A 14,077-nucleotide genomic window follows, 5' to 3' on the forward strand; every position below is an offset into this window, starting at 1 on the left:
TCCTGGACTTGGGTGGCTATTTCCTTTCCCATGTTAGGGAAGTTTTTGACTATAATCTCTTCAAATATTTTCTCGGCTCCTTTCTCTCTCTCTTCTCCTTCTGGGACCCCTATGGTGTGAATGTTGTTGTGTTTAATCTTGTGCCAGAGGTCTCTTAGGCTGTCTTCATTTCTTTTCATTCTTTTTTCTTTATTCTGTTCTGTGGCAGTGAATTCCACCATTCTGTCTTCCAGTTCACTTATCCGTTCTTCTGCCTCAGTTATTCTGCTGTTGATTCCTTCTAGTGTATTTTTCATTTCAGTTATTGTATTTTTCAATCTGTTTGTTTGTTCTTTAATTCTTTTAGGTCTTTGTTAAACATTTCTTGCATCTTCTCAATCTTTGCCTCCATTCTTTTTCCGAGGTCCTGGATCATCTTCACTATCATTATTCTGAATTCTTTTTTTGGAAGGTTGCCTATTTCCACTTCATTTAGTTGTTTTTCTTGGGTTTTATCTTGTTCCTTCATCTGGTACATAGCCCTCTGCCTTTTCATCTTGTCTATCTTTTTGTGAATGTGGTTTTTGTTCCACAGGCTGCAGGATTGTAGTTCTTGCTTCTGCTGTCTGCCCTCTGCTGGTTGAGGCTATCTAAGAGTCTTGTGCAAGTTTCCTGATGGGAGGGAGTGGTGGTGGGTAGAGCTGGCTGTTGCTCTGGTGGGCAGAGCTCAGTAAAACTTTAATCCACTTGTCTGCTGATGGGTGGGGCTGGGTTTCCACCCTGTTGGTTGTTTGGCCTGAGGCGAGCCAACACTGGAACCTGCAGGCTCTTTGGTGGGGCTAATGGCGGCCTCTGGGAGGGCTCACACCAAGGAGTGCTTCCCAGAACTTCTGCTGCCAGTGTCGTTGTCCTCACGGTGAGCCACAGCCACCCACCGCCTCTGCAGGATACCCTCCAACACTAGCAGGTAGGTCTGGTTTAGTCTCTCCTGTGGTCACTGTTCCTTCCCCTTGGTCCCGATGTGCACACTACTTTGTGTGTGCCCTCCAAGAGTGGAGTCTCTGTTTCCCCCATTCCTGTCAGAGTCATGCAGTCAAATCTCGCTAGCCTTCAATGTCTGATTCTCTAGGAATTCCTCCTCCCATTGGCAGACCCCCTGGTTTGGAAGCCTGACGTTGGGCTCAGAACCTTGACTCCAGTGGGTGGACTTCTGTGGTATAAGTGTTCTCCGGTCTGTGAGTCACCCACCCAGCAGTTATGGGATTTGATTTTACTGTGATTGTGCCCCTCGTACTGTCTCATTGTGGCTTCTCCTTTGTCTTTGCATATGGGGTATCTTTTTTGGTGAGTTCCAGTGTCTTCCTGTTGATGACTGTTCAGCAGTTAGTTGTGATTCTCATGTTCTCGCTAGAGGGAGTGAGAGCGTGTCCTTCTACTCCCCCATCTTGGTTCAGGCTCCAAAATTACCCTTTTTTAGAAATATTTTAAGATTATAAAAATACCTTTTTTTAGATTAATTAATTTATTGAAGCTGCTCTGGGTCTTAGTTGCAGCACGCAGGATCTTCGTTATGGCACGCGGGATCTTTTCGTTGCGGCCTGTGGGCTCTTTAGTTGTGGCATGTTGGCTTCTTCATTGTGGCATGTGGGCTTCTTAGTTGTGGCATGTGAACTCTTAGTTGCGGCATCCATGCGGGATCTAGTCCCCGACCAGAGAATGATCTCAGGCCTCCTGTGTTGGGGAGTGTGGAGTCTTATCCACTGGACCATCAGGGAAATCCCAAAAGTACCTTGGAGCAAAGGATAATTTTAGATTTATTACAGTAAAGTTGCGAAGTTAGCATTTCCATCGTTTCCCTCTTATTTGCTGTGGTACATTTGTCAAAACTGGGAAACTGAGGCTGGTACATTACTATTAACTAAGTTCCAGACTTTATTTGGATTTCACCTGCTTTATCATTAATGTCCTCTTTCTGTTCCAAGATTGAATCTAGGGTGCCATGTTGTATTAAGTTGTTGTGTCTCCTTAAGTCTCCTCTGCTCTGTGACAGTTTCTCAGTCTGTTTTTGTATTCATGACCCTGACAGGGTCCTAGTCAGATATCACGTAGACTCTTCCTTAGTCTGGGTTTTTTTTCTGATATTTAACTCATGATTTAATTGAGTTGTGAACATTTGGAAAAAAATACTGCAGAGGTGGAGTGCCCTTTTTAATTCATTTTAGTGGGTACATAATAACCATTTGACATCACTGGTGATGTTCACCTTCATTACTTATGTTAATGTTTTCCAGGTTTCTCTACTGTAAAGTTATTTTCCCCTTTCCCGACTCTCTTCTTTGGAAGCCAGTTACTAAATCTAGCTCACCTTGAAAGTGGGGAGGCAAGGATTAAGCTCCACCTCTTGGGGGGGGGGAGCATCTGCTTATATAATTTGAAACTCTTCCGTAAAGATGATTTGTCTCTTCTTTTCCATGATGTATTTATTAAATCATTTATTCAGATCAGTATGGATTCATGCATATTTTTTTATACTTTGCCACTTTTTTTCCCCATTTATATAAAGTAAGTTATTACCCCCACCAGTTGATGTTTGCCTTCATGAAAGGCTGAATATTCAGCCTCTAGGTTGCTATCCAAATTTAAGTTAAATCACCATGAAAATAAGATAACATAAGAAAGAAGACTACATGAAATTACCTATTTGGACTTTAAATGATCAAAATATACATCTTAAAAAAGGAAACTACAGCTTTTTTATTAGGTTGGCATATACCAGGGCAGATAAGGTATTTGTTGAAGTACTTAGATTACCATTTTTCAGTTGTCTATCTCTGGTGATTTTCATGAAATATATAAACCATACCTGTAGTAAATAAAGATGGCTTACTTATGAGTTCAGTGCTTTAAATAAACTCTAGTGCAGCCAAGCCTCTTTATATATATTTAAAGATAGAAATATTAAACAATTATAGAGAAATACCATACTAAAAATAGTTTCTTGCCTTTATATAGGTGTCTGGTCAATTAATAGCTAATATCCTTGAAAAAATAAGAATCTGGCGATATTAGTATTTACATTTGGTTTAAGAATAGATTTATGAACCAGTTTTGAGCAACACTGATCAAAGAGTTTTGCTCAGTTTGTTAGTTTTTAGTTTTAGGATAAAAATCTCTGCGAGGCAAATATGCTGGTATATTTGGAAAGATACCTAAATCTGGAATTAAATCCCACCTATAATACTTAATGCTGAGCTCTCTCAGATAAGTCATTTAAACCCTTAGAGACTTAATGGTCTCATGTGTAAAATTGGAATAATAATAGAAATACTTCCTTACTCTATACAGTTGTTATAAGGATTACATCAGAATGGTAAAGTACTATGCAAAGAAATGTGTTAATGATTTTTATTATTAATTCAAGTCTGGGTACCCTGGGATTCAAATTCTATGAAAAATAGTCCAAAACTCAGTAATACTTGTTTTTCAGCAGTTAAAAGATAGTTAAGTAAGCTTGCCAATTCACATGATAGCATATGTCTTTAAATGTTACTAAATTCTAGTGCATCATTTAATTACTAATAATGCATATCAAGGCACGTAAAGACTTTTTATAGTCATTAGATTCATAACTAATAATTTTAAAATGAAACTTTTTCTCTAGTTAATGAAAGTCATATTGTGGTACAAGCACTGAGGCTTAATACAATGTCAAAGTTTACATTTGCTGATTGCACTCGGTTTGATGCACTGATTAAAGATGTGTTTCCTGGAATTGACTTTAAAGAAGTAGAATATGATGAACTGAATGCTGCATTAAAGCAAGTCTTTGAGGAGGCCAACTATGAAATCATATCCAATCAGGTAACTGTCAAGAATACTTCATAATATATTGATCCTTTCTCCTAGTTAATTCTTTATTAACTATCTTTATCTTTTATCTTTCAACTTATCTTTCAGCTTTCAACTTAAATCTTACTCACTCATGAAAGCCTTCCCTAATTTTCAAGTCCAAATTAGGTCCTCTTGCTATGTGCTTTCCTTACCTTTGTTGTATATACATATTTAATGTTTAGTTGCACACTTGATTAATATTTGATTAATATTAATATTAATATTTGATTCTCCCCCACCAGATAGTAGTCTCCATGAAAGGTGGGATCCATGTCTGTTTTACCATTTTATTCCTAGTGCCTGTTACGGAGCCTGGCATGTAATAGATCCATCATATGTGTCTTTGATAGTTGATTATGTATGATTTAGTTTAACTTTGACAATTTCTTAGGAGAACTTCACTTTCGTACGTCTTTTTATGTAGCACAAGTACATGTTCAAAATGAATACTTTTTCCTCAGGTTTTTTTTTTTGGAAAGAGGGTATAAATGAATGAATGAATTAGCAAAGTGAATAAAATATTTAGTATTTGGAAAGATATTTGAATGAATGAGTGAGTGAAGACAATAGTGAACATATTGTATTGTCAACTTGGAAAGCATACTTCTTTTTTTTAAAGAAATATGAATTTAAAGATCATGTTGTAAATATATTCAGATTTGTTTAGTAATTCTTTTATTTAAGGCTTTATCTTCCACTGAAGAAATAAAAGGCTTAATTTATGTTTGAAATAGAACAACTATTGTCGAATGAGAGTAGAACTGTGTTTGATTGTACACTATAAATCATATATGAACATGTTTCTTTTCTACTAGATCAAGAAGGCTTTAGAATTGTATGAACAATTACGCCAGAGGATGGGAGTTGTTATTGTTGGTCCAAGTGGTGCTGGAAAATCAACTCTTTGGAGAATGTTAAGGGCAGCACTTTGTAAAATTGGCAAAGTGGTAAAACAATATACCATGAATCCCAAAGCTATGCCTAGACATCAATTATTAGGCCATATTGACATGGATACAAGGGAATGGTCTGATGGTGTTTTGACATATAGTGCTCGCCAAGTAGTTCGAGAACCTCAAGGTTGGTCTCTATTGTGTGATTTATTGATTTATTTAATAATTTTTAGAGGATGATAGAGGTTGTCTATAATGCTATCCTTTTCAAGTCTTATACATGACCATAAACTGCCGTATAGTGATCTACTTTGATATTTTACTTTGGAGGGGTGAAGACATGCTATCATTTTTACCTGTTATTCCATAGCAACTTTTATTATAATAGAAACTCAGAGTAATCTGGGTGAAACATAGTTTACAGCTAGATTAATCTACTGAATAAACATAATATCTTTGATTGCTGAACTGATATTATAATACCTCATAAATAAGCAAGATAACAAGTTTTTATTTAGGATTAAAATTGGTATGTGTGTCTGAACTTATCAGTTTGAATACAGTGCTTTCAATAATTTTGAAAATTTGAGTCATAAAATAGTAGACTTTCTGGTCTAAATTTTTTGGCTTGGTGTTTAACAGAATTCTTGGTCAGACTCCCTACTTTTTGTTAGATCATAATTTAATTAATAGTTGTTTTTCTAAGCCAGTGAATGAAAGGTTTAGAATGTCTTAAGACATTGGAAGGAATTTTCAGTGTATAGTGTCTTCATTTTCAATGTAGTTGATATTATCACACTAAATAAAAACCAGATATACCTGTACTTGTTTCTCACACTTTTATGGGGGATATTTTCTTCTTTGAATTGTTTCAAAGGTCCAAGAACAACTTGAAACCACTTTTGTCTTAGGAAATATATATTAAAAACAGTTTGTTTTGGAAAGACTTGTGTACACAACTTGTTCACTGCTTCTCCCCTCTGAAGTCACCTTTTTATATATCAAAGAAATTTGATGGTGGTGTATTTTTTAGTTCTCATGTAGGACACTAAGGAGTAGGTTTCTCATATTTTCTAAAAGTGCTATTACATAGCAAGCATTCATACATTCTAATGACATGGTAGAAGACAAAAGTCTAAGGAATATCTCACAAGCTTGTGGAAGTAGAAATACCTAGGTCTTGCAAACCATGTTTTCTTTTACTGAGAATCCAGTTCTGTATGTTCATAGATCAATAGAGCCTTATTACAGAGTATATGACTGGGTCTCTGACCAGCTGAGCCAGGATTGCCCATGGGTTCTCCACACATTTGTATTGTGTTAATTCACATGAAAAATTTCAACTTGTTCAACTTTTTGTTCTTTATATTTGGCTTCAGAAGTATAAAATAATATGGAAATTACTTCTAAAGAATAAGTGATAATTATTTTATTCTTTATTTTTAATTATTATCATTGCATTTATTTTTATCTCTACTTTTTTTGTTTGAAAATAGATGTCAGCTCATGGATAATCTGTGATGGTGATATTGACCCTGAATGGATAGAATCTCTGAATTCTGTTCTGGATGATAATCGACTACTCACTATGCCCAGTGGAGAAAGGATTCAGTTTGGCCCAAATGTTAACTTTGTATTTGAAACTCATGATTTAAGTTGTGCCTCACCAGCCACAATATCTAGAATGGGAATGATCTTTCTTAGGTGAGCATTTGCATACACTGTATTAGAATATTCTTCAATTATTATTTTGTTTTTACAGCTAAGTGAAATAAGTAATGTATGGGTAATGTGTGAATATTTGTTTTCCTCATTCTTATTAACTTCTTTTTGTTTGTTTGTTAGGTTTTAATTCATTCAGAGAGCTCCTGTTTATTGCAGTTGAATTATTTCAGCAGTGTAGTTGTATCACAATTACTAAATAATTATTTTTTGTTTACCTAAATGAAACAGCAAGTATTTGTTTTCTTCTTTTTTCTATAACTTTTATTTAAATATTATGATTGAGTTCAGAGAAGTTTTACAAATTAGAAACCTCTTTACTTAATATTTTCTTTCTTCAGTGTATTTGGAAGAGGCTTGAAGACCAAAAATAAATAACAAACTGATTTTAGATTTCATATACAGTAGTCACATACTAAAACATGGATATTTGAGCCAGTTTCTTCCCAAAATGAGTAATTAGAAAGTTTTCTTTTACCTTTTGAATTTATGTTTTAGAATTTGATATTTATCTGTCTATATAAAGTTCTCTACTCTTTTATAATTATTTGAAACCATTTTCGATGTTATATGACACATGGTAGGGTTATCAAGTTCATTCAGATTGTTTCCAAAATTATTTAATTGCTTACTTCTTTGATAGTATTATAGGAAACATTTATATTAAACTAGCCATAAACTCCCCATTAATATTTTGAGGTATTAATTATTTAAAAAATAATACAGCATTGGGTTTATAGCTTTTATAGCAGTATCTCACACAATTTATCTTATTTATTCAATGTATTCTTATAATCTTGTGAGAAAAATAGGATAAAAGGGAAGTTTATCACTAAATTTTAAAATATTTATTGAATGTCCATTACCTATATGATGTTAAGTTAGGCATTTTAGGAGAGACAGCAAGAAAGGAGTAAAGCTAACAGTTATGAAGGGCTTATATTTATGAAGAGCTTGTCTTTATGGAACATACGTTCACAAAGGAGATAATATAAATATAACAGCAATTATAAGCTAGAATATAAATGAAATAAGGGGTAAGTAGAATGCCATATTGTAGAGCAATATGCCTGTATAGCTGCATGTTGCTGTAGAGGATTTGAACATTGTTGGTGAACCAGATATTGTTTGTGAGAGGCATAATGAATATATATGATTTCATGTAAAATACAAAAACATATTAATTATTTTTAGTTGCCTTTTGATTAGATTGTACCTTAGTTTTAGGTTTTATTCGTTTCTTCAGCAGATATTTGCACTTGCTATGCAATAGGCCAAATGAAGACCTTTTAATAATGAAAGAGAATGCTATTAATTATGCTGGAATAACTGATATAAATCAAGATTGTCTTAGAAAAACCAAGACATGTAGTTGCCGTGGGCACTGAGGAGATACTGTGACAACAAAGTCTTTATTTTGAAGGAGTTTAGCATCTTTGCTTTGTCTGTTTTGAGCTTATCAAATGTAATTTAAATATTTACCTTTGATCTTTTCATTTTTTCTTTTGCTTATTAAACTGGATAGAAATATGGGAGGAGAAATTCAGGGACTCAGTATTTACTCGTGTTGCTATGAAACACTGGTAGAAGATGGGAAAAATGATAAAATTGTGAGCCCTTGTAACTTCTAAAATTATTAATTATGAGTTGTTTTTACTATAATTTTTATAAATATGCAACATATAATTTTGAATAAGATGTCTATATTATGTTTAATTTCAATCATTGGTTGTTACTCATATAATTAAATGATTTGCTAAAAAAATTATATTTTACTTTAGGATGATCTTCTAGTTTCAGTAGTGGCATGGGAATTTAGGTGTTTGGCTTTTTTGGGGACAGAGAAAAAGAAAAAGTACTTTTAAAGATCTGCATTAAGATGCAGTGCAACTTGAAGTTTAATGTGCATTTGAATCACCCAGAGATATTGTTAAAGTGAAGATTTTGCTTCATTAAGTCTGGGATGGGACTTGGGATTCTGTAGACCACACTTTGGATAGGAAGGGTTTAGACCACTTTTTGGCTAACTTGTAGTTGTGTAATTCTTCTTTAATCTATACTTATAATGATATAGATGACATTTATTTGCTTTATTTTATAGAAAATGACATATATATAATATATATATACCTGTATGTATGTATATATGTAGAAGTAATGTATACACACAATATGTATATATATGTAGAAGTAATATATACACACATACATATACGGAAGTAAAGTGAATTCTTACATACTAGCAGATAGAGTACATGTGTAGAATGTTTATTGGAGCAGAAATTTATTTTGAAAGTAAATTCACAATTTCTTTCTAAATAGTTTCTTACATGTTTGTTAATGTGTTTCAGTGATGAAGAGACGGATCTTAATTCTCTGATAAAATCTTGGTTGAGGAACCAGCCTCCTAAATATAGAAATAATCTTGAAAACTGGATTGGGGATTATTTTGAAAAGGCTTTACAATGGGTTCTAAAGCAGGTAAGATAATTATAATATTTCATAATTATTTAGGCAAGAAGTATAATGATTGAGTGTTGCTTACATTTAACTGCTTTTTAGTATAAGAGCTCTGACAAAATATGAGGGTGGAGTGAGGGGTAGATGTCTTCATTGCTGTCGCACTGTATTTCATGGTATAACTTTTTATTGTGTTAGTCTTAAAACACTTTAATTCTTCCATCCACGATAGCTTGCACTGCTTGCCTAAAAATATTGAACATTGGAATGCCTGTCTAAGTTTTACTAGCAAACCCATCTTGCTGTCACATTTTACTGTGTCAGTAAATATCTGCATATATGTCATGCTAAAAATAATGACAAGTTAATACTAAAGTAGAGAAAGAATGGTGAGTTATTTATAACATTATTAAAACATTTGTTTATTCAACAAAAATTTATTGAATATCTAATAGACGCCCTAGACAAGACTTTGTGAGGTGAACATTAACAGGACAATCACTATCCCTGCGAAGGGTTTGTCTCATGGAGGAAAATGACATGTAAAAAGATAATCACAATATAACAGGATGAAGAGAGTATTGCTGCCTTCTAGGAGAATTTTAAAAAAGGAGATCACATTTAATTTTGAATTTGAAGCATGAATAGAAGTTTAGCGTGCAAAGAAGACAATTTTCATGTATCTGCATGATTTTTTCAAATTTTCTTGGTTTTTCTTTTATGTCATTGCTTTTATAAAAAACATGAACATATAAAAATAGAGGAAATAAATAGCAATGAGGATTTTTTTTTTAAGTATCCGATTATTAATCTGAACTTGATTTAGAGGTCAGTACTTGGGGTTGAACAAATCACGTAGAGAAATGGCAATCTCACGTTAGTTTTCTAAACTTTTTTTGTAAGGATGAATGATGGAGGAGTAGGGATTTGGGAGGAAATGATGCAAATGAGATAGGTTTTCCTGGAGACTTCAGGGAAGAACCACTCCCACCAGCCCTCAGTATGACTGAGCTGTCTACCTCTTTGTGCTTCTGCAGCAATGTACTGTGTCCTTCAACTATATTATAATTGCTTTCATTCAACTATAAGCACCTTGAGGGCAAGGACTAAGCCTGTTATAGTCCTTGTTGTATCCCCAGAACCAAAGTTTGTTAATAACAGAGTAGTGAATCAGAGTATATGAGCTTAATTAAACACCTGATGCCTATGTTTGTAGCACCTCTTCAGTAGGTGTGTTGTTATTTCATTAGTATAAAACATACAGAGCCTAACAGGGCTCTCCAATGCAAATACCTTGAGGTCATCTACTTGCATGCTGTTAGTGTTGGAATGAGAAATATAATACTAGATAGAATGTATTGAAAAAAAGGGGTTTATGACTATAGAAATGATAACAGAATAAGACTATTAAACCATAGAGTGGATACCAAAGATTCAGTTAGAAAATAAACTAATTCTGTTCTGAGGTCAGTTCCCTGTTATTTTTTGAAATTGTTTTAATGTGTTGAGTGTTCTTTCTTTATTCTGTGCTTTGTTCACCATGTTCAGATTCTGAGAGATATACTATAATGAATGCTCTAGTCAAGTGCTGATTTTATTTATAACTAGAGCTTTACTTTCTTGTATTTAGCAAATCAGGCAATCTAGAAGAAAATATGTAGGTTTCCTTTATCTTGCCTTTAAAGCCTAGAACTCTTAGTATGGCCTAAGCCATTGGATTTCTACTCATCACCTCCCTTTTTCCCATTTTTCCACCTATTTCTCAATTCTTTGAAAAATATTTATTATGCAGGCAGAGTGCTTTTTTTAAAAAATGTAAATTGGGTCGTTTTATTCTCTTAACATTTAAAGGCACTGAAAATAAAATTTGCACTCCTTACCACGGCCTGTACAATTGCACATACCCTGGCCCTTGCCTACCTTTCTGACTTGAACCGCTCTTCCTTTGCTTACTCAGGCATAAGCGTCTTTTAATTCCTTAACTACGCCGGTGGCTTACCATTGCATATGCTGTGTTCTCTGCATGTCAGATAGATCTCATTCTTTTAATGTTAGCTTAAATGTCACCCTTTTGAAAGAGACCTTGAGCCCGCAATCTGAGTTATCTGTTCTCAGAATACACTCTTCCTCTGCTTTATAGCTTCTGCCACAATGTATTAACCATCTCCTCTACTAGACTTGACTTCCATTAAGACAATTGCTCTGTTTAATTCACCTTTTAAAAAAAATACCTAGCACCACATACAGATCCTAATGCATAACTGGTTCTCAGCAAATACTTAGAGAAAGAATGAGAACGCTTTCCCCTTCTAACTCCCTGGCAGTTACACAGGGCCCCAGAGGCCCACAGATCAAAATCATCTACACCACCAGAGTCCAAAAGTTTCATTTTAAAATTCTGTGTAGAGAAAAAGTTCCAAATTGTTTTTAAGCCTGCTTTTACTTTTCTTTCTTGTCCAGAGCCATTAATCTAGCCCTTGCCTCTAGCTTCTTTTCTATCAGCAAGAGGAAATGAGGGACTATTACTTTTAGACTAATGCTCATTGATTTACCTTATTTTTTTAAATATTCTTCAGGTTTAGGAAGTAAACAAACAGTGTATCTATTTGAGGAATCCAGCACTTTCAGCTAGAAATACACAATTGTGTTTTTATGATTACTTTTTATTTTCAAAGTTTATATATATAAATTGAAATCTAAACGTTCTATAACTTGAGTAGGGGGATTAATTTAAAGATGATCCTTGAAAAGATAAGTAAACATTAATCTGTGTATGGTACTAATTTACTGGTTAATATTTACCTTTTGTCTGTAACATGGATTTCAATCAACAGAATGACTATGTGGTAGAAACAAGTTTGGTTGGGACTGTGATGAATGGTTTATCACATCTCCATGGATGCAGAGATCATGATCAATTTATTATTAATCTCATAAGGGGGCTGGGTGGAAATCTGAACATGAAGTCACGTCTGGAATTCACCAAAGAGGTAATACACGTTTAAAGCCTATGTTTAGTCAACATTTTTTGTCAATTTTCATTGATCCTTGGTATAGAACTTAAAAAATTTGAAATTATGCATTTAATACAATAATAATGCATTTATATACAGATCTTCCTTGAATTATGATGGAGTTACATCCAGATAAACCCATCATAAGTTGAAAATATCCTAAGCCGAAAATGCATTTACTACACCTAACCTATCAAATATCATAACTTAGTCTAGCCTGTCTTAAAGTGCTCAGAACACGTACATTAGACTACACTTGGGCAAAATCCTCTAACACAAAGCCTATTTTATAATAAAGTGTCAAATAGAATGTAATTTCTTGACTGTTATACAGAAAGTGAAAAATAGTATGGTTGTAAGCATATCAGTTGTTTACCCTGGTGATTTTGTGGCTGACTGCCCGAGCTACAGTTTGCTGCCACTCACTGCCACTGCCCAGCATCACAGGAAGGTATCTTACCACATTATCGCTAGCCTGGGAAAAGATCAAAATTCAAAGTACGGTGTTTACTGAATGCATATCACTTTCGCCCTATTGTAAACTTGAAAAATCTTTAAGTCGAGCCATTGTAAGTTGAGGACCGTCTGTATAAGTACATAGGTACATGTATACTTATTTTCTCCTTTGATTGAACTAGTTTGTGTTATTTTATGATATTAAAATTTTATAAAATAATATTTAATAGGCTAAAGTTCTGACTATACCTTTTTTGTTAGATATTTTTGATACTTAGCTATGTAAATAAATATAATTATTCATTTTTAATCTTAAAATAACATATTTTTAATCATTTTTTTTTTTAACCAGAAGAGTTTTAGCAGTTAGGAATGCTTGGATGGAGTAATCATTATAAATCTTTTCTTTATTAAATGCAAAGGTATATTTCAGCCACGTTTATAAAACTAAATTCTACATATTAAGGAATTTCTTCCTATTGGCCTCTGTTGAAATACTTGAACACATATTCCTTTGGGTTGGCTCCAACATTATGTTCTGCATTTTTATCACTTTGTTTCATTGATATCACCATTTATTGCTTTCTCTGTTCTGTTTTTCTTTCCATGGCTGTTCTGTTGCCTCTGTTACCAGATGCTTCTCATTGCTACCACTCAATGTCATATTATATGCTGCTTTTAAGCAGACATTTTATGGCCAAAGTTTAGAATAAAGCTGTTGAAGAGTGGCATTAGGGGCTAACTCTCTGCTGTGTATCTGTGCAGATAACAGTTTTTTGTGTAAGAAAGAACAAGTTGAGAGCAGTGGTGGTGACAGTGGAATGTTCAGTAGCAAAATGTACTGGAAATGAAAGTTCTAGGAGTCCTACATTGTACAATTTGTAATTTAGTGTTCATAAGAATTCAGTTAAAAGTTGAATATATTTATACAACATATGTGTGAACCAGATGACTTTTATTTGCTTAAATGATCATTCAGAGAGTAATATTTCAGATAAAATGTTACTATAATTATTAAGGATATTAGGTGAGTTTAGTGCATGTGAACTTTTTTATTTTTAAAGTAAGATGATTCTCTTTGGAGCATTTACTTTAAAGAATTAAAATTTCACATACTCTGTTTAGAGCACTGTATATGAAAACCTATCACAACTTTTTCCTCTCAAGGTTTTTAATTGGGCACGAGAATCTCCTCCGGACCCTCACAAACCAATGGACACCTACTATGACTTGAGTAGAGGACGATTAGCATCTTATGTGCTGAAGAAGCCAGAAAACTTGTCTGCTGATGATTTCAGTAATAGCCAAACTCTTCCAGTCATTCAGACTCCTGACATGCAACGAGGTCTAGATTATTTCAAACCTTGGTTAAGTTCTGATACTGAACAGCCGTTTGTTCTTGTCGGACCAGAAGGATGTGGCAAAGGGTAAGAGGAGAAAAATGTTAATCGAGGTGCATATTGTGGATTTATGCTTCTCTCCTGTTTTAAAATGATTTAACAGCTTTTGTTACCTTTTTTTTGGTTAAAGTAGCATTTACATTTTCATGAAGGACTCTTTATTGTCACTACTTGTAAAGATAATATGACTATAGAGAAAAATATGTCCTTTTTTCTGCCGAGTTATGTGTTTTCCAGTGGAATTAGAAGATACTCTTAAAAA

General features: G+C 33.8%; 1 protein-coding gene across 1 annotated transcript in view; it reads left to right on the forward strand.

The window, feature by feature from the left end:
• Positions 1 to 14,077, forward strand: part of DYNC2H1 (dynein cytoplasmic 2 heavy chain 1) — a 364,877-nt gene that overhangs the window by 78,350 nt on the left and 272,450 nt on the right. The window contains exons 37-42 of the mRNA XM_022560560.2: positions 3,641 to 3,840; positions 4,686 to 4,950; positions 6,260 to 6,467; positions 8,837 to 8,966; positions 11,780 to 11,935; positions 13,583 to 13,842. Of these exons, the coding sequence (XP_022416268.1) occupies positions 3,641 to 3,840; positions 4,686 to 4,950; positions 6,260 to 6,467; positions 8,837 to 8,966; positions 11,780 to 11,935; positions 13,583 to 13,842 (1,219 nt within the window). The remainder of the gene's footprint in view (positions 1 to 3,640; positions 3,841 to 4,685; positions 4,951 to 6,259; positions 6,468 to 8,836; positions 8,967 to 11,779; positions 11,936 to 13,582; positions 13,843 to 14,077) is intronic.

The sequence above is a fragment of the Delphinapterus leucas genome, chromosome 7 (assembly GCF_059928025.1).
Source record: "Delphinapterus leucas isolate spDelLeu-1000000601 "Yukka" chromosome 7, BTC_Dleu_Yukka2, whole genome shotgun sequence".
In the NCBI taxonomy this organism is placed as follows: domain Eukaryota; kingdom Metazoa; phylum Chordata; class Mammalia; order Artiodactyla; family Monodontidae; genus Delphinapterus; species Delphinapterus leucas.